The following is a 21,110-nucleotide window of genomic DNA, read 5'->3' as shown; positions in this document are numbered from 1 at the left end:
AGGAGCATTAGCAACTAAGGCCATATTGCTCCAGGGATATGAGGTGGTCATTCCCTGATCTTCCCGCATCCTTCGTATTTGGTGGTCACGGGCTCGAACCCCGGTCTAATCAAGAAGCATGTGCTATGCACTGCTGCTCCTGCCCACCTGGCTACGGAGGTACCAAAACTTAAATAATGTACCATGCTATTATTCAAGACTGTGTTTCAAGTGATGTAGGTCATAACTTTATCATCTTGCATTTACTAATCAATAAAATAATAATCCTTACATTTTAAGCTCTTCTTTAAAATAGTTATTATAATTGAGACAGATATGACACACTCACCCTCAAACTGAATTTCCATGTTTCACCACCTTCATCAGCAGCTAAAACAAACATGAAAATCCCAATATAATTTAGCAGCATTCTTAATGAATGTAAGAATAAATCATTAAAGATCATATGTTGGGGGGAAAAAAAATACAACTACTGGCACGTATATTCAACTGCACTTATAGTTAGATTGAAAACAATAGATAAGAAACAGAAATACAGGGTGTCCAAAAAAATTCTTTATTATTAGGAAAAAGGTTGTTAACATAAGAGAGTGGGAGAAAGAACTGATCGTTGAAGAACACCAGCATTAGTTGAGAAGTTAGAAGATACAGCACTTTCTACCACTATCCACAGTGAGTAGTCAGAAAAAGAACTGACCACCCAATTAAGAAAACCAGTTGGCAATCCATAAGGTTCAAATAACCATTTTAACTTTCTGTTTATGACAAATATGATCAAAAGACTTAGAAATGTCATGGGCAATGCCTCCATGAGTCTTGCACTTTTCCAACGAATCTGTCCAATAGTGAGTATTATCATAAGTCAATATATCACCAATAGATCAGTGCTAGTGATCATTAATCAGAAGATCACTAATAAGGATTCCATATTAGTTTAAGAGTTGGAAGCTGACGGATTTCTCCATTATTTTGGCAAGAGTAGGCCAGTTGGTCAGTTCTTAGGGGTATGTTAGCTTCGGAGGAGGGTGTTAAGTATGAAGAACCTGCTCTGCCCACTCTACCTCCTTGCTGAAGTCGTGATGGCCTGGGATCATAAGCATCAGCCAACTACCAAAACTACCTAATGTGTACCAAATATATGAATGGTATTTTCATGATCAGAGGTCACAGTAAGGATTCTTTGGAATCCTTTCCCTTCTACAAGAAAAATCCATCCAGATATATGCTTCTCCCTTGAATGGTAAAAAACACCCTTCCATTATTCAACATCTTTATGAAGAAGATTACTGGAGATATCTTTATCTATCAGTGTATATTAGAAAGCCTACTGATATAGCAGCCTCTGTACTAAACTATGTCCAATTATTCTACTAGTATCAAAGTGGACATAATTAAAATGCTAGACTCTGAGGCCTCTATGTAACTACAGTCCACTCAGAGATGAAAACAAATCATACAGGACTGGAAAACAAGCTTTAGTCTAACAACTGCCCTCCTGACTTTAACAAAAGGTTAATGGATCATGTTGATGAACAATTTTTCATTTCCCCAATATCAGGGTCTCCCTACAATCAAGGATAAGCAAAGCAAAGTAAACTAGATGAATAGCTAAGTATAAAATGAAAATTTTCTTTGTATGAAACAAGAAAATCACACAATTATTATAATTGTCTCAGACACCCCCACCACAAAGGAAATTCCGCAATGTAATGTACCAAGTTATCTACCAATGCAAAAGCTACATAGGACAGTCATACCAGAAATTCAAGGTCAAAATTGGAGAATGAGTCAGTGATACCAGACTGGTGTCACTGACTCATTCAGTTAGGTGTGGTGGCTTTTCACAGCATTTCAGAAGACATTTCTTCAACATGTGTAGACCTACAGTATTAGCCATAGAACATCATGGCAGAAAAAGAAAATCCAGCTGCAATCCACATCCTTGTTTGCCTTATTCAGGAACATCGCATCAGACCTTTGAGGTTTAGTAAATATTAACACAGCAGCTACAAGAAACATCTTCCTATACTCAAACTTCACAGAAAAATAGGATAAGAGCCAGCACAATACCATCCATTCCTGCACTAGCAGATCAGAAAGGAGAGCAACAAGAAGGCTAGTAGCCAAGCCAATCACAGCATAGTTTACTATGAACTCCATTACTAAAGTAATTGCAATGACACTCAATTGTTGAACAAATATAAAGCACTGTACTTCCTTTGTTTTAGATTGCAAAGTAGAGTTTCTGAGGTTGTAGTAGTACACTGGATCAGCATTTGCCATCCTGTATGTAAGTTTTTAAGACTCCAGATCCATTTTCAGCCATATCAGGTTTTAAAACAGACCAAAATGTTTAGACAAATTTGAAATTTTCAAAAAATGCATCATTAACTTATTGTATATAGCTCAAATTTATATCCAAATTTACTCTCAGTTCTTACTTAATATTAGTATAGGCTAAAAAAAATGCAAGGTTTTTTCTTCACTAGGGGAAAAAAAAAAAAATTATCACAGCAATTAACTAATATTTATAATAATCAAGTCAGGTTACTCAGTCTCACACTGCCTAGTGTCAACTATTCTAGAAAAATTCCCCTGCATGTATTTAACATGCTTTTTAACAAATTTATTAAAAAGGTAGCTACTTCAGGTCTCCCATCAGTAAAGTGATGGTACTGTACCAGGTGAGGATCACCTAGTCCTATCTAGTGTCACAAAGCTCTGACATGTGGATTGTAAGCACCAAACCTTAACACCTACTTGCGTTAGTTGACATCTCTAGTATAACAGGCATTTATTACCTTTGTACCTTGCAACATGGGGATACAGTAAATGTTACTAATGGTGCCATAAATGTAGAGGTTTGGGCAAAGGATTTGGTTGCCACAGAATAACTGGACTTTGCTGTATTCTATATACACAGGTTTCAAGAATGACCTCAATATCAGCTCCATCAACATTCTAACTTCAAAGCACTATTCGCTGCTCAGGCTTCCTTAGCTCTCATCAACTGAAGAATTTCCAAAAGGAAAAAATCAAAATGTGAAGCAGCTTGTGCACTCAAACATGGACTGTGACAGATAGCCACCAATCACACCAAAAAAAGAAAAGTAAAAAACAATAAAAAAGAATAATGTTCTCAATTTTCTAGACAATGGAAAAATTTCTAAACCTGATAATAATCTGTTCATACAAATTATGAATCAAGTCAAAATATGAATTCAGTAGCTGTAAATTCAAGAAAACTTTTTAAATCAATATTAAAATATAGATACAATATTTTAATATTGATTAAGATTAATAAAAAGTACCAATAATAAAAATTAACAGTGAAAAATATTACTCACCAAAACTTTCAGGATCATTATCCCACATGTGAAGATCATCTTCAGTAAGCAAGAAATAATGAGACAAAAGCCTTCGGCATATTTCAAGAAGAGTTGGGTATGTGAAAAATTCCATCTTTATCCTATGGGCTTCAAGAGTGAGTGGTTCCCTAGTGTCTGTTTAATTGCATAACATGAGCAAACTTTTCAATTATTTCTGTATTATGTCATTAGAACTAACAATTATCAAAAATTTAAATGGTAGAAATTTTTTTAAGTGATAACTTTTTTTTAACTTGAAATTTCATTTAACTTAATAGTATGATGTGCACAGTAAAATGTTTTAATACTATTATCATATCTTTGGAAACATTTCTTGTTCTCCAAGGCTAAGAATTTCATCTGATTACATCTCATACATGATATGTATGAGATGTTATCAGATGTATACAAATCACATACATGATATATATAATATCTTATAAAAATGTCACATATCATTAGTTTTGCTTTAGGTAAGCTGTGAATTATCTTTATCTTTAATATGTTCATTATCTTCAACTTATCTTTAATAACACCCACATTTAATAACACCCATATTTTTAAAAAATTAGTCACTCTTCTTCCCCCAAAATTATTTTTCCCTTAGCAGCTCTTATCTATAGAAAGATCAAATTCTCAAAACTTTTGTCTAACAATATGAGAGAATTCTCATATCTCTCATAAAACTAATCTCTACCAAGCCCTTCCCTATAATCCAAAATTCTATCTAAAAGAGAGCAGTAAAATTAATCAGGCTAAACCTAGTTTGTTAGACATTATATAAAATGTCATCATGACCATAAGCCAGCATTTCTCAAACTGTGTTCCCCAGAACACTAGTGTTCAGTGAGATGTGAACAAGTGTTCCACGAAAAATCGTAATTAATAATTAAAAAAATAAAATAAATAAATTTTGCATATTTGTAGCATACACCACTTTTGTATCATTATATTCAACATGATTTTTTTTCGGTTATTAATATCCTGGCATTGACCGTGGAACACTTTATTTTGGTGGGCTTTGCATAGAGGTAACGACTCCTATGAAAAAGGTAGCAATGTGGTGATCTAGCATGGCAAGTATGCCATTTGTATGCGATTTAGCCTGGAGTACACGGGTTGCAGGAGAGGAGGAAACAAACCGATATCATAACTAAACACTTCCTTGTATAAATTTTTTTGATAATTATTAGTATTTCGAAATATTATTATTAAAATAAATGACCATGGATTTGTGGTTGAAAACAGGAACTTTAAAACAAGAAGCAAAGTACTTCTAGTAGCGTAACTGTGGTTGATGTAAACGAACCGAATATTGTCACACTTCAAAGTGAGGATCAACGATCACTAATAAAAGACCAAAACAAAAGAATGATTACCATTATTTGAATTTAGGCTTTACATGTGTTGGAAATAAAGATACTCCTGATGCACAGTGCACCATCTGTAATAAAATATTAGCAACAGTTCTTCGGCTATCAAACTTGTGTTTCGGAAGTGTTCCGTGAATATGTAATAGTTTCACGTGATGCAAGAAAGCAAGCGTATGAGTTAATGTAGCATCAGCGAAAAAAAAAAATTCACACAACCATTCCCTCTAAATGTTTATCCAGCTCCTGCTTGAATTTATTTAACCTATCAACTTCCACAATGACAGATGGAAGTTTGTTCCAACAATTAACCACCAGCTGGCTAAAGGCAAATTTCTGCACATCTCTTCTACAACTGTCTTTGCTCAATTTGAATTTATGCCCCCTTAGGTACGTAATCTGAGCAAGTGGAAGAATCCCATCAGAATTCAGCGTGCTCCACCCATTCAAGGCTTTATACACCTCAATCAGATCACCTCGCAGGTGCCTAGTCTCCAGCCACTGCAATTTGCAGAACCTAAGCCTCTCTTGGTAAGAGGATCCCTTCATTCCCCTCACCAACCTTGTTGCCCTTCTCTGCACATGCTCAAGCAAATGTACTTCCTTCCTAAAATGAGGTCTCCAGACCTGTATGCAGTACTCAAGGTGTAGATTGACCATTGCCTTATACAAAGGGATAATCGCCTCCTTTTCCCTGCTAGCAAAATTCCTGTAATTCGTTGACAAAACCCCATGACCTGCTCTTGCAGCCTGTCTGCAGTGCTCAGAAAACATCATATCTGACTGCACAATTACTCCCAGGACTTTTTCATTTTCTACCACCCTAAGTGTAGTACCACAGAGTTAGTACATTCTTCTGGGGTTACTTCTACCCATATACCATACTTTGCATTTGTCAATGTTAAACTTCAGTTGCCACTTCTCAGCCCATTTGCCTAAATTTTCTAGATCCTGTTGCAGTAGCACACTACATTACTATCATTAACAACCGTGCCAACCTTTGTATCATTTACAAACTTCGACACTGAGCCTGATATACCTTCATCAATATCATTGATAAATATACAAAACAGTGGGTCCAACACCGAACCCTGTGGGACTCCACTAATAACATTAGTTCATAAAGCGCAAGGTCCATTGATTACCACCCTCTGCCTTCTCCCACTCAACCACCCTTTTATTCATTGTAGCAACTTTCCCTTAATACCATTCTGCTCCAATTTGTACAGTAGTCTTCCATGTGCAACTGGGTCAAAAGCTTTCCTGAAATCCAAGTATATGATATCAAAATTATTTTTCACATCCAGTTCCTTTGTAACCATATCATAGTATCAAATCAAATTTGTCAGATGAAGATTTTCCCTTAACAAACCCATGCTGTGTCTGAATTATTGCCGCATCTTGTCTAGCTGATCCTGCAATGCATCTTTAACCAGTGACTCCATTATTTTACCCGGAACAGAAGTTAAACTAACTGGTCTGTAATTACTCGTGTCACCCTTCAAGCCCCCTTTGTGAATTGGGGATACATTTGCACTTCTCCAGTCCGTGGGGGCCTCCCGTGAGTCCAAGGATGCTCTCATAATTATGACTAAGGGTTTACTTAGTTCCTTTGCCACCTCCTTTAATATAACTGGATAGATCCCATCCACCCCAGATGACTGGACCAATCTGATTCATCCCATTCCTTTTAGAGTTTATATCAGTAAAGAAATATTTGCTGTTTTTCTTAGCATCCTTTGGCAAAGATTTCTTGTAATCTATCTTCGCTTGCCTAATGTTCTTTGTGACTTGATTACAGACTAGCTTATATCTGCCGTAGGATTTTGTGTCGCCTGATAATTTATATGCATCGCATACATTTTTCTTCTCTGCCATGAGTCTCATTAGTTCATTTGACAACTATTTAGGCCTAAACCTTGAAAAATATTTCTTAATCGGTATGAAAAGTCTAGTAGCTTCCATGATTAATTCCTTGATTCCCATTAGAATTTGCTCTTGGTAACATCATCAGTTGGTCCCACTGTATAGATTTAAAAACTGTCTGAGACCATTGTAGTCACCTTTACAGAAGCAAATACCCTTTCCTTTACCTCTGATGGTAATTATATCTTTAAGTAAATTTCACACCAGTACACTGTGATCATTGCCACCTAGTGGTCCCTTTATCTGCAGATTCTTAATACACGAATGATCACTGCTGATAACCAGATCAAGAGTATTACCCTCTCTGGTTGCCTCTTGAACATGCTGCTGCAGAAAACAATCATCCAATAAATCTGCAAAAGTATGCAAGTGACCAACCCACAAATTCCAGTCAATATCTGGGAAGTTAAAATCCCCCATTATAAGACATTCTGATTTATTAGACCACTCTATTTCTCTGTACAATTGTTCGTTGTAACCATTCGAGTCATTAGGCCTATAACACACTACTACTCTTGCTTTCCCAGTGCTTATGTCACACCAAACTGACTCAACAGTGCACCATTCATCTGTATCACCTGGATGCACTTCCTTTGATTTTATGTTTTTCTTAATTAACAGCATAACCCCTCCTCCCTTCCTATCCTGTCTATCCTGTCTGTAAACATTGTACTCCCCACATTCCAATTCTGCATTCCTTATATCTGTATGACACCATGTCTCTGACATCCCAACAATATGTGCCTTTGATGTTTTGACCAACACCTCAAATTCAAATTTATTTATTATACTTCTAGCATTGGTATACATGTAAGTATACATGCACCTATTCTTAGTTACCCTAACAAATCCCATATACCCGCCTGTTTCACGATGACTGCCATTAGTCGTTTGTTTGTTTGTTATTTGGTTTTTAGGAGCTTTAGCAACTAAGGCCATATTGCTCCGGGATATGCGGTGGTCATTCCCTGACCTTTCCGCATTCTCCGTATTTGGTGGTGACGGGCTCGAACCCTGGTCTAATCAAGAAGCGTGTGCTACGCACTGCTGCTCCTTCTCACCTGGCTACAGAGGCGCCTGCCATTAGTCCCTCAAATCCCCAGCACCCCTTGCTCCAGGCCGCTATTTATTCTAATAGAAGTAGTGCAAGTCATTTCTGACCCACCTAACACTGCCTCAATAGCATCAGCAAATATTCTTGCACCCTTTCTATTTTAGTGTATCCCATCTCTGTAGAAGCAGTTTCTCCTGTTAATGTTGTGAGATGAAAAGTGTTCCGTGACTAAAAAAGTTTGGGAAACGCTGCCATAAGTATTAACTCAACATCAATTAAATAATAAACAAATATGACTAATAACTAAGAAAAATTTACTTACCTTCTAATACTTTGGCAGGTTTATATTCTGCACACAGTAAAACAGCTTTGATTAGATTTAAACATTGAACTATAAACCTTTCAAATAGACAACCTGTAGAGAATATAGCAGAACATACATAGATTCAATTACCAATTTTTATAAAACCTACATATATTAAATTAAAAATATATTTGTTGATGAACTTGTATAAACACTAACTTTAATTTCACAAAACAAGTTTTAGTAGGTACAAAATGGATCTGAATATGCAACAAAACAATTAATACTCTAAGGCTTACAAATGCTTCATGAACTCATATTAATACTTTAAAGTAGGGCATTCAACTGTTTTCAGTTAGAGGCCAAAACAGATAAAATGCTGAAGGTTGCAGGCCACATGTGTTGTTACGGCCAGCAGGTTGTGAGCCAGAAGACTAGTTCCTTACCACTGATTATGCATTTTTCAAAATGGAATTTAAATTTTATCTATGTTCGTATTTACAGATTTTCTCTTTCTTTCTTCCTTTTTTTTAGATTTAAAAATTAAACATGAAAATCCACTGATTATTGTATAATACTAATAACTTAGTGCATTATTATTACTATACACTTATAATAATACTGCTAAATTCTGAAGAATATACATAAGACATGAGAAAGCAATATAGAAAAACTGATTATTATTAATAATGGATGTTTTCAAGTCAATATCTATATATATGAAACACTTAGATATACTACCCAAATTTTCCAACAGCTAATTGTTGCCAGCACTCATTCACATGGTTCACTTCGCGTAACCAACATACCGGGTACTCTTTATTAATTTTTGTACTAACATTTTTTGACTGAATAAAGGCAACCTATGCCTGAAAGCTATCGATGTATGTTTATTTTAATTGTTTATTTTATGTCTTCAATTTTAATAAACTATTCTAAGTTTTATGAAGTGTAAAAATGGCTGAACGAAACATTAGAGGAGAGATGTAATAGACTAAGTGACCAAAACGAGACTCTACAACTACGAAGACAGAGAGAAAACAATGAAGAAAAAGAAGCAAGATTGGAAATGAGAAGATGGGGGAGAAATCCCGTAGGACTAACCAAATAGAAGTACTGGATGTGAATAATCAACAAGCTGTAATTAATGTGGAAGGGCATGACATAGGAAATGTGTTACAACTGTGAGTATTGCGATGCAAGATATTGGGGACATGAGTTAAACACATCGAATAAATATGCTGAATGCTGTCAAGATGGAAAAGTTTCACTTGACCCACTGTCTGAAAGACCTACTCTATTACGAGAGCTGCTTACAGGGAATACACGTGAAGCAAATAACTACAGAGAACATACACGAGAGTACAACTCAATAATGGGCGCAGAGATTAAATCACCACCTGTTTTAGAATACACAGCCAGATTTACCATTTGGTCTGACCGCTATATCCAAACGAGGCAAATAAGCCAGGATATGGACAACTTTATATTTTCAATTCTGCTGAAGCAACAACAAAATGGCCTGAAAAACAATCAAACCAAGGGTGTATGACCAAAGTAATGCACCTACATCCAAAACGGAGGTTGCCGCAATATTTGTTGAAGACGGGGAACCTGAAATAAAGACATATGCATATATCCCACAGGTGACTGCTGTAGAATTATATCAACACTAAACAAGAATGGTGAAGACTGAAGGATCTAGATTAAACTATTTACACCATAATCATGGCGTCAAGATTGCATAAGTTACGCCGAGTACAACTAGTGAAACTATATTTTGTGACATGCTAGTTTTAAACTCAAAGGATGCATAACACTCGAAGGGTGCCTGCATGGCCATGGCTGCACAATGTGAAGGGGAGAGGGTATCAAACCCATTGGTTGGATACTGCTGCTATAAAGTTGTGTGCTACTTTCAAGTATTCCATCTAAATTATAGACTACATACACCACACAATAAGAATTTTGTGTCTATGGCAAATGTAGGCAATCAATTCATACAGCACATCTGATGCTAATTCAGTAAAGGACCTTGAAAAATTCTCTAAGGTTATTAAGAAATTCCAGTTTTTATGTTGTTAAACAGTTTAAGTTTGTTTAGGAAGTTTTCTGAATTTGTCAACAAAAAATAAATTATTCAGATTTTTTTTTGTATAAAAGGTTCTATCTCTGAAATTGGGAAAGGCATATTTTTCAGGTGCATTTGCAATTGCATAAAGAATCTACTGTATTAACTCAAGTATATCTGTTCTTCTCTTTTGGAAAGAATTGTCAAGCCACCATAAACTACATTAAAATTGGACAAATAGAAATTAAATTTTTTTTCCCCTTCTTTTTCATGTATATCTTACCTTATACAAGTAAGCCAACACTTTAATGTACCATCAATAAAATGAGTGAATCGTCAATAAAATGAGTGAACTCGAACTGCTGGTTAGGACAAGTAACGCTGACATAATAGGGATTACAGAAATGTGGTGCCACCCGGAGACAGGGGATGACAAGTACAGTATGTATAATGTATTTATGAAGATAGAAGAGGTGATGGGATCATGCTTCCTATTAAAAGCAGCCTGAGTGCGATGAAAGCTTTCCCAATTCAGACGTTTCGCATGCTAGTATAGAATCTGTGTGATATGAAATAGTTGGAAGCAAAGGTATAAGGAGAATGAGAATAATCTACAGGCCACGTGACTGTTTGACTGATTTTGTTCTATTATTAATATTTTTGGTTGGTGCAGCATAAGCTATAGACTTCCTTGCACATGTGGTCATTGATAATACTACAGTCGTATCTCATTAATACAAAGTTCAAGAGACCTAAATTTTCACGTTTTGTAATAACGAGGTTTGTAGTAACAAGGTCTCCAAAAAAAAAAAAAAAAAAAAAAAAAAAAAAAATTGTCAAAATTTTACCTTTTTTTTTTTTTGGTACATACTGTATATCTAAGAATAATATCGAAAATAAATTAATTTAAATTAATAAAATAAAAACAAAAGCCTTGTCTAACAATACAGTAATAGGAATAACACATTTTTTAAAGATTTTATTTTATTTGTAAGATAAACTAAGAATAAAGCAATTAACGGAAATGAAAATATTGTACAGCATATATTTTGTATCTAATATTGGTGTAAACGCACCATAGACAACTCTTAAATAAAAAAACTATGTTAGTAGAGTGAAGGGCACCGTTTTATCTGTATCTCATATTGTGCTTTTCCTTCACAACGAGTTGCCATGTATTGCAATACCTCGAATAAGTAACGCTTCACTAAAAGAGAAGACTATTGTTACTTATTCTCAGTGGGCACCACCACCCAGACGGCACCATTTCAAAGCTTGTTGGCCTTTCATCGGTGGGTGGGCAGGTACCCTGGTAATAAAAGGTCAACAAGTCACGAAACAGTGCCATTTGAGTGGTGGTGCCCACTGAGAATAAGTAACAATAGTCTTCTCTTTTAGTGAAGCATTACTTATTCGAGGTAGTGCAATACATAGCAACTCGTTGTGAAGGAAGAGCACAATACGAGATACAGATAAAATGATGCCCTTCACACTACTAACATTTTTTTTTTTTTTATTTAAGAGTTGTCTATGGTGTGTTTACTCCAATATTATATAGATTATTATACTCTTAAAGATATGATGCCTTGTTGCATTTAATTTTACTTAAATATTATCATGTACACCTTCTGGCATCTCTCATATTGTGGGATTATCTTCACAACTGGATTGTCACATCTGCAATACCGGGGTACCTGCCCACCCACCGATGAAAGGCCAACTAGCCTTGAAACAGTCACCAGGGGGAGCCTGATATTCACGGAGTTTCCGAGAATAGGTAACAATAGTTCTTCTCTACTGGGGAAGCGTTGCCTATTCGAGGAATTTATGAGTTTTTGAGTTGAAGGAGTTACTGTCCCTTTCATTCTTCAACACCATTTATTTTTTTCTTCCACTCCTACTTTGCCTCTACTTTTTGCTTTTCTAAGTGTAATAGGGACAAGTGGATAGCAGAGTTATTATCCCACACATATACAAACAAGCCCTGAAAAGGTGACTTCTGGGTGGTGGTACCCACTGAGAATAAGTAACAACAGTCTTCTTTTTTAGTGAAGCGTTACTTATTCGAGGTAGTGCAATACATGGCAACTTGTTGTGAAGGAAGAGCACAATATGAGATACACTACTCGGACTCCCTCCAGTCACTATCTGGCAGAGTAGAGGTAGCAAGATCCCTTCACATTACTAACGTAGTTTTTTTATTTAAGAGTTGTCTATGATGTGTTTACACCAATATTATATAGATTATTATATTCTTAAAGATATGATGCCTTGTTGCATTTAATTTTACTTAGCATATATTTTGATATATACAATATTTTAGTATCACAGTAAAAAGAATTACAATCTTAATATAAAAGGAGACTAACTTTTTAATAAATTAATCTAATTTAAAGAAAGAATCCAATGTTGTTTGCACAGTTTTTGTTCTATATGCATTTTTTTTTTTAATGAAAACTCCAAATATGAGAGGTATTAGAACCTATAGTACTTAATACCATGCTTGGGTTGGAGGTGGAGAAGATGAAAGAAGATATCTGTTGACATTAGACTTGAACTTGTCACCCTTTTCAGAAACTGGCTGGATATGAGCAAATTTCCAAGCAGAAGGAAAAACACCTTTGCAATAAGAAAGTGAAAAAAGGCAGAAAAGAACAGGAGCACAGGTTTTGAGAATAAGTGGAGAAATACCATCAGGACCTGGAGCTTTCTGAGAATCAAGATTCATCAAAATCCTCCTGACATCCTTTTGATGGAAGACCACAGGAGGCATTGAATGGAGCATGTTGGGAGGTGTTTTACCAAGATCATTAATACATGAGTTGGGAGAAAAATGTTGCAAAAGTTGCAGCCAATTGCTTTAGCAAGAGACCAGAATGCTTGGCTACCATTAGGGCAAGAAGCAAGTTTTCTACTCTTAGCCTGTTCAAAATCAAGTTTGGACTGATTAATAACTGCTTTACAACAATTGTTGTGAGCTCTGGTGTAAGCAGAAAATGAAACTGAAGAATTGTAAACAAGCCAATTATGATATGCAACATTCTTCTCTCAAATAGCCTTAGCACATTTATTGGAAAACCAAAGTTTAGATAGAGGAGGAGATTTTAATGTGGAATAAACGATTCCATTCCTACCAGAATAATTTCACTGACACTATCTGAGCAAACGTTGATATCAGAAGTTTCGAAACAGTAATCCGACCAAGGAAAAGAAGAAAATAAATCTCTCAGGTCATCCCATTTTGCTTTCTTGTAAGGTCAAACAAAAAGAGGTTGGGAATAGCCATGAGATAAAAGCTCCATTGAAGAAGAGACAATCACTAAGTTGTGATCTGAGGTGCCTAAAGGAACTCTCACTTCAACTGTGTACTTAGAAGGGTTGTTTGTGAGAAAAAGATCAAGCATGTTGGCTGTATGGTTAGAATTTTTCAGTATTCTGGTACGTATATGAACAATCTGTGTGAGGTCATTAGTAATTGCAAAAGCCTCAGCATCTCAAACAGCTGGTTCTGTGTGACTAGAGAACAGAAACCAGCTGGAGTTGTGAACATTAAAATCACCAAGGAAAATTACCTCACGGTCAGAAAGGTTGGACTGGAGATAGTCCAGTCAAAGAGCTCCAAGTGATTAGAGGAGTTGGGAGAACGGTAGAGACAACAGATGAATTTGACACAATGAGGTAGAGAGATTTTAAACCAGAGAAGATCAAAAAGAGGAGATTTCAAATTACCAAGTCTCTGACAGGGAATATCGGAACAGACATATGCACAAGTACCACCTTTGAGGTGAAAGGAATCATACAGTGAATAATTTGGGCAACTGAGATGAGCAGTGGTTGAATCAACCGGTAACTGAGATTCTGTCAGAAAAGGTACATGGGTTTGGCAGATTGTAAGTGGAAATGGACATTGTCGAGATTAGAACTGAGACCAGATATAGTTGTGAAATAAAATAGGAAGCGTTTGGAAGGTTTAGATCTTTTTTGCAGATAAGCTTGCTCTATTAGTTTGACAATTCATGGTGTATTCAAAAATAAGAAAAGGTTGGGGGGGGGGGGGAAACATGCTGTATGAAGTAATTAGATAGTATGAATCAGAGCTGTACTATTTATATGTTCTACGTTGATAATAATATAAGTAAAATAATAGGAGGAGTTTACCTCAATATAGTGCATAGAACACTTCCTTATGATACCCTCCAGAAATTAAAACGGAAAAAACCGACAACTTACCAGCACATTAGAGTAAGATATAAATAATTAAATAATCAATTTAACACAATTCAAATCAATTTAAAACAATTAAAAACCAAATTAACGCAATTAAAAGAATCTAACGAAAATATTCAAAACGGTGACAAATGGGCCTGGAGTACTGGGGTCCATAGTTTAACAGATATTTATTTAAAGTATACCCAGTAAAATAAAATAAAATAAAATATTTCCAGAAGCTTTCGGAACTCGTGTCCCTTTCTCAACTGACAGAATTTTTAAATACATTACAAGCAAACTGTGGCACGTTACTCATTCGTCATTGTTGTAGCACGGACGTGTGCTGCCTTGCGCCAGTGATCATCCATCAATAAAACGGTTGTCTCCAGGATTGGATGTATACGCATGCCTTTCTGGCGATTTAATGCCTTAGGGTTGTTCATTATGTTTAGTGACTCTAGCCATAGGCGGTGGCGAAAGTGTCGCGCGTGGTCCACTATCTCAAAGTCGCGCTTGGGGTCAAGATCGTGGTTGGTAGCCCAAAAATGTTCTGCAAGCGCGGACTGGTCAGTTTCGGCAAGCCGGATTGCTCTGTCGTGTTCCGTGAGGCGATCCTGGAGACGTCTCGATGTCTCACCTACGTAGCAACTGTTACAGGCCCTACAGGTGATACGGTACACTACATTGCTGCGTAAGACAGGTGTGACAGGGGTCTTCACACTGGAGACAAGTGAACGTAGGTTCCTACCTGGTAATTGTACACATTTTATGTTGTAACTTCTCAGGATCTTCGAGATACGTCCTGACACTCCTGGATAATACGGAATGTAGGCGGATGATATGCCGACTTGCTTCGGAGGTCTTGGGTTGGAAGTAAGTTCTTGTGCCTGTAACAAGCATCTGTTTAGTACATGGGATGGATAACCGCATCTGGTTAAGTCCGCCTTCACACGGGAGATCTCGTTACGTCTAATTGTGTCGGTGCTGGAATGGCTCCAGGCCCTGGAGAACAGGGTGCGGGCAGTGCTACTGAGATGGCTTGGAGCGTGGCCGGACCCGTAGTTGGTGAATTGACCGCACCACATGGGTTTGCGGTATACTGAGGTCTCTAGATGTGGGCCTACGCGATGCACTAGCACGTCCAGAAACGGGAGCGAACCGTCCACCTCTGATTCTACGGTAAACTTGATGAAATTGGATAGAGAGTTGAGGTATTCTAGTAGTACCGTTTCAGAACCACGTGGTATTATGGTAAAAATATCGTCGACATATCTACACCACGTTGTAATAGGTGTAGGTGGGTTCTGGTGTATCTGCTTCTCCAGATCTTCCATGGCGATGTTAGCTACTACGGAACTGACAGGGGCACCCATAGCAGTGCCATGTACTTGTTTGTAGAGTGAGTCTTCAAAGGTGAAGATGCTGCTAGAGAGGCATAGGTTGAGGGCGGTACAGATGTCATCAGTGGATAGTGACGTCCTGGATTGGAGGCTTAAGTCGCTCTCAAGGAGCCTTCTGGCGCAGTGCACGGCCTGTTGGACGGGAATCGAGGTGAATAAAGAAACCACGTCAAATGATGCCATGACAGAGTTATCAGGGATTGAAATGTCCTTAATGGTGTTAATGAATTCACTGCTGTTTTTAACGGTGTGAGATGTATTACCTATAAGAGGCGAGAGGAGGCTCGCGATGTGTTTGGACAGTTCATACGTTGGGGCACTGCAGCAAGACACTATAGGTCTGAGAGGAATACCCGGTTTATGGATCTTTGGTAATCCGTAGAATTGTGGTAGTTGGCAGCCAGTAGCACGCAGAAGATGGTGAGTCGCGGTCGGGATCTTCTTATCTTTAAGCCATGCGTGGACAAGTTTATTAACATTTGCTTCCAGACGTTTCAAGACTTTAACGGGAGGATCAGGTAGAGGTTCATATACGTTAGGATCGAGTAATAGGGCCAAGGCTTTCTCTCGGTAGGCTGATCGGTCCAGCACAACAGTCCGGCGCCCTTTATCAGCAGGAAGTACAACGATGGAGTTGTCTTTTCTTATAGATGACAGGGCGGCACGTTGGCGGTGGTTGAGGTTTGAGCACGTTTTTCGAGTGTTGCGGAGGACTGCGGCAGTCTTGAATCGGATCTCGTTGGCAGTTTCTTCGGGAAGGTTGGTAATACTGGCTTCTATGCCCATAGCGAGCTGTGTGATGGGAGGTTTCGATGGTATAACGGCGAATTTCATACCGTTTGATAAAACACTCAGCTGCTCATTGGACAGTTGTTTGTTACTTAGATTCAAGACGAAAGAAGTCGTGTCGTCTGAACGAGTGTTCGTCTTTAAGGAGTTAGTTTCTATGCTCAAGTTTATGAACTTGCGCTGTTGGCGTAAACGGTAGGTATCCGAGGTCTGACTAGCCCGATGGCAGATGGTATGTATAAGGTTTGTAAATACAATAGGCGAGACCTTACCTTGTATGTGTTGTAACAGTCTGGACTTGTTGTAGTCAGCGTTCCTGATTTCACGGTGGAGATGGGATATCCATAAATTTAACGTGCGCAGGCTGAAGTTAAAGCAGGCACGATCCATATGAGAGTTGTGGAACGGGGCTTTGTATCGGAACCCTTTAGGTATAATTCGATTGCTTTTGCATCTGTGGGCGAAGCGTAAATGTTGCCTGTAGCGAGCTATTGAGAGGAAGCACTTTTGCAACTGTGCACAATCGTTGTAGGTATTATGGCCATAAAGTGATCGAATAGTGACAAATGGGCCTGGAGTACTGGGGTCCATAGTTTAACAGATATTTATTTAAAGTATACCCAGTAAAATAAAATAAAATAAAATATTTCCAGAAGCTTTCGGAACTCGTGTCCCTTTCTCAACTGACAGAATTTTTAAATACATTACAAGCAAACTGTGGCACGTTACTCATTCGTCATTGTTGTAGCACGGACGTGTGCTGCCTTGCGCCAGTGATCATCCATCAATAAAACGGTTGTCTCCAGGATTGGATGTATACGCATGCCTTTCTGGCGATTTAATGCCTTAGGGTTGTTCATTATGTTTAGTGACTCTAGCCATAGGCGGTGGCGAAAGTGTCGCGCGTGGTCCACTATCTCAAAGTCGCGCTTGGGGTCAAGATCGTGGTTGGTAGCCCAAAAATGTTCTGCAAGCGCGGACTGGTCAGTTTCGGCAAGCCGGATTGCTCTGTCGTGTTCCGTGAGGCGATCCTGGAGACGTCTCGATGTCTCACCTACGTAGCAACTGTTACAGGCCCTACAGGTGATACGGTACACTACATTGCTGCGTAAGACAGGTGTGACAGGGGTCTTCACACTGGAGACAAGTGAACGTAGGTTCCTACCTGGTAATTGTACACATTTTATGTTGTAACTTCTCAGGATCTTCGAGATACGTCCTGACACTCCTGGATAATACGGAATGTAGGCGGATGATATGCCGACTTGCTTCGGAGGTCTTGGGTTGGAAGTAAGTTCTTGTGCCTGTAACAAGCATCTGTTTAGTACATGGGATGGATAACCGCATCTGGTTAAGTCCGCCTTCACACGGGAGATCTCGTTACGTCTAATTGTGTCGGTGCTGGAATGGCTCCAGGCCCTGGAGAACAGGGTGCGGGCAGTGCTACTGAGATGGCTTGGAGCGTGGCCGGACCCGTAGTTGGTGAATTGACCGCACCACATGGGTTTGCGGTATACTGAGGTCTCTAGATGTGGGCCTACGCGATGCACTAGCACGTCCAGAAACGGGAGCGAACCGTCCACCTCTGATTCTACGGTAAACTTGATGAAATTGGATAGAGAGTTGAGGTATTCTAGTAGTACCGTTTCAGAACCACGTGGTATTATGGTAAAAATATCGTCGACATATCTACACCACGTTGTAATAGGTGTAGGTGGGTTCTGGTGTATCTGCTTCTCCAGATCTTCCATGGCGATGTTAGCTACTACGGAACTGACAGGGGCACCCATAGCAGTGCCATGTACTTGTTTGTAGAGTGAGTCTTCAAAGGTGAAGATGCTGCTAGAGAGGCATAGGTTGAGGGCGGTACAGATGTCATCAGTGGATAGTGACGTCCTGGATTGGAGGCTTAAGTCGCTCTCAAGGAGCCTTCTGGCGCAGTGCACGGCCTGTTGGACGGGAATCGAGGTGAATAAAGAAACCACGTCAAATGATGCCATGACAGAGTTATCAGGGATTGAAATGTCCTTAATGGTGTTAATGAATTCACTGCTGTTTTTAACGGTGTGAGATGTATTACCTATAAGAGGCGAGAGGAGGCTCGCGATGTGTTTGGACAGTTCATACGTTGGGGCACTGCAGCAAGACACTATAGGTCTGAGAGGAATACCCGGTTTATGGATCTTTGGTAATCCGTAGAATTGTGGTAGTTGGCAGCCAGTAGCACGCAGAAGATGGTGAGTCGCGGTCGGGATCTTCTTATCTTTAAGCCATGCGTGGACAAGTTTATTAACATTTGCTTCCAGACGTTTCAAGACTTTAACGGGAGGATCAGGTAGAGGTTCATATACGTTAGGATCGAGTAATAGGGCCAAGGCTTTCTCTCGGTAGGCGCTTGCAGAACATTTTTGGGCTACCAACCACGATCTTGACCCCAAGCGCGACTTTGAGATAGTGGACCACGCGCGACACTTTCGCCACCGCCTATGGCTAGAGTCACTAAACATAATGAACAACCCTAAGGCATTAAATCGCCAGAAAGGCATGCGTATACATCCAATCCTGGAGACAACCGTTTTATTGATGGATGATCACTGGCGCAAGGCAGCACACGTCCGTGCTACAACAATGACGAATGAGTAACGTGCCACAGTTTGCTTGTAATGTATTTAAAAATTCTGTCAGTTGAGAAAGGGACACGAGTTCCGAAAGCTTCTGGAAATATTTTATTTTATTTTATTTTACTGGGTATACTTTAAATAAATATCTGTTAAATATTCAAAACGATTTTCCTTCCTGAAGCTGACAACACTTTTCGACCGTATGTCGTGATGACAGGAATGAAAATTACCGAATCGTGTTAAACCTGACACTTAAATAGAGATTATTTGTCTTCGCGCATGCGCGTAAAGGTCCACGCATCGGAGATCAAATATGGCCGCCGAACATTAACAGAATTCTCGTGTAATTTTATTTCAACAGTTTCTGCAATTAATAGTCGCGTATAATTACGTTGAACGTTAAGTATTTTGGCCTCGTTAAATAAAAAAAAAGTATGTTTTTCGTTAATGGCATGAAAGGATAATTCTGACGCTGCTGAACAAGAAGCACGAACAGAGGCTTCATGTTGATTTACACAAATATTAAGAGAAAAACAGGTCGAACCTTGATAAGACGAGTCGCAATCACCGCAAAAAATATTGTATACCAGATCATTAATTTGTGTTGCGAACGCTGAAATAACCGAGCAATTGTTCAGTATAGTGTGTAACCTCTGTATAGGCCTAGCTACAATTTTAAATTCGGTATCTTTAAAGAATCTGTTAAGCTGTTTGTGCCACTGTTCAACATATGGGACAGAAATAAAGTGTTTTTTGATATTACTATTGTTGATTGGTGTAATATTTTGTATCCTATCCTTAGCTTGTACCCTAATTTGGTTTATTGTGGTAATGGAATAACCCTTGTTTAAGAATCTGCTAGTTAATATTTGTATTTCTGAGTCCAAAGCAGAATCCGTCGTTGAATATTTATAGGCATTAAGAATTGATTAAAGATGATCGATCTTTTGTAGGTGAAAGGGTGATAGCTATTATAATGTAAAAGCATACCAGTGTTTGTATCGGCGAATAAACAAAAATACTTTTCTCAGGTTAGGAAGCTTCGTGATAAATTAAAAAATTATCTACATCCGAACGATTGGGCTGTATTGAAGACCTCCATAGATTTGCGACGGGAAGCACAGGCCTCAGAAATAAAAAAACAGACACGTTAATAAGTTGCAAACATTATCGGATAGGTCAAGACATGTTCATGCGAATTCTAACACATTGTCGCAGGCTTGCGACCAAGTTCATACGAGTTGGGTGACATCCCCCCCCACAGATACAGAACGTGCTACCACAGAATATGTCAGCTAGGGCACGAACACCCCCTCACCCTGTATCCAACGAACCGACATATCAACAGGTTACAAATATTTTCCTCGTGTACACTATCGCAGGACCAGATTTCGCTTTTATCCAAAGGACTAAACTATAATTTACCACCTCGAAAACTGCATAAAAAACAATGCGTAATTGATATTGAATTTGGACTTCGTAATGTTCCACAAAATGATGTATTTATTCAACAAGTTAACCAAGTAGTGAATAACATAAAAGAAACGCGACTTCCTAAATTGAATACACATGACAGTTCGGCTTTACGAGAACTTCGGGGAAATAAGGACATTATTATACAGAGGGCAGATAAAGGAGATACGGTGGTAATACTAGATAAACATGATTATATTAATAAGTTAGATTCAGTTGTGTCAGATACCTCCACTTATCGTGAAGTAGACCCAGCACTGTTTACCAATTTGGTCAATCAATACAATAAAACGTTAACCACGTATCGAAAAAACGACTACATTACTATGGTTCAGTTAAAGGAATTGACGTCCAGAACATACAATATTCCTGCACTTTTCGGTCAGGTAAAATTACACAAGACTGGATTTCCTATTCGACCTATTGTGTCTTACAGGAACTCGGCATTTTCATCCTTAGCCACACATGTATATAACATTATAAAACCCTTTAGACAGGTAATACAATTTGGGATTAAGAACTACG

At 38.3% G+C, this 21,110-nt stretch overlaps 1 protein-coding gene across 1 annotated transcript in view; it reads right to left on the bottom strand.

Moving 5' to 3' along the window:
• Window positions 1-21,110, bottom strand: part of Impbeta11 (importin beta11) — a 257,037-nt gene that overhangs the window by 124,107 nt on the left and 111,820 nt on the right. The window contains exons 9-11 of the mRNA XM_090373121.1: window positions 8,041-8,133; window positions 3,348-3,503; window positions 329-369 (exon numbers count right to left, since the gene is read on the bottom strand). Coding sequence (XP_090229247.1) covers window positions 329-369; window positions 3,348-3,503; window positions 8,041-8,133 — 290 coding nt within the window. The remainder of the gene's footprint in view (window positions 1-328; window positions 370-3,347; window positions 3,504-8,040; window positions 8,134-21,110) is intronic.

Source organism: Mastigoproctus giganteus, chromosome 5, assembly GCF_048544385.1.
Source record: "Mastigoproctus giganteus isolate SK-2022 chromosome 5, ASM4854438v1, whole genome shotgun sequence".
Lineage (NCBI taxonomy): Eukaryota > Metazoa > Arthropoda > Arachnida > Uropygi > Thelyphonidae > Mastigoproctus > Mastigoproctus giganteus.
This window is presented reverse-complemented; position numbering and strand designations above follow the sequence as displayed.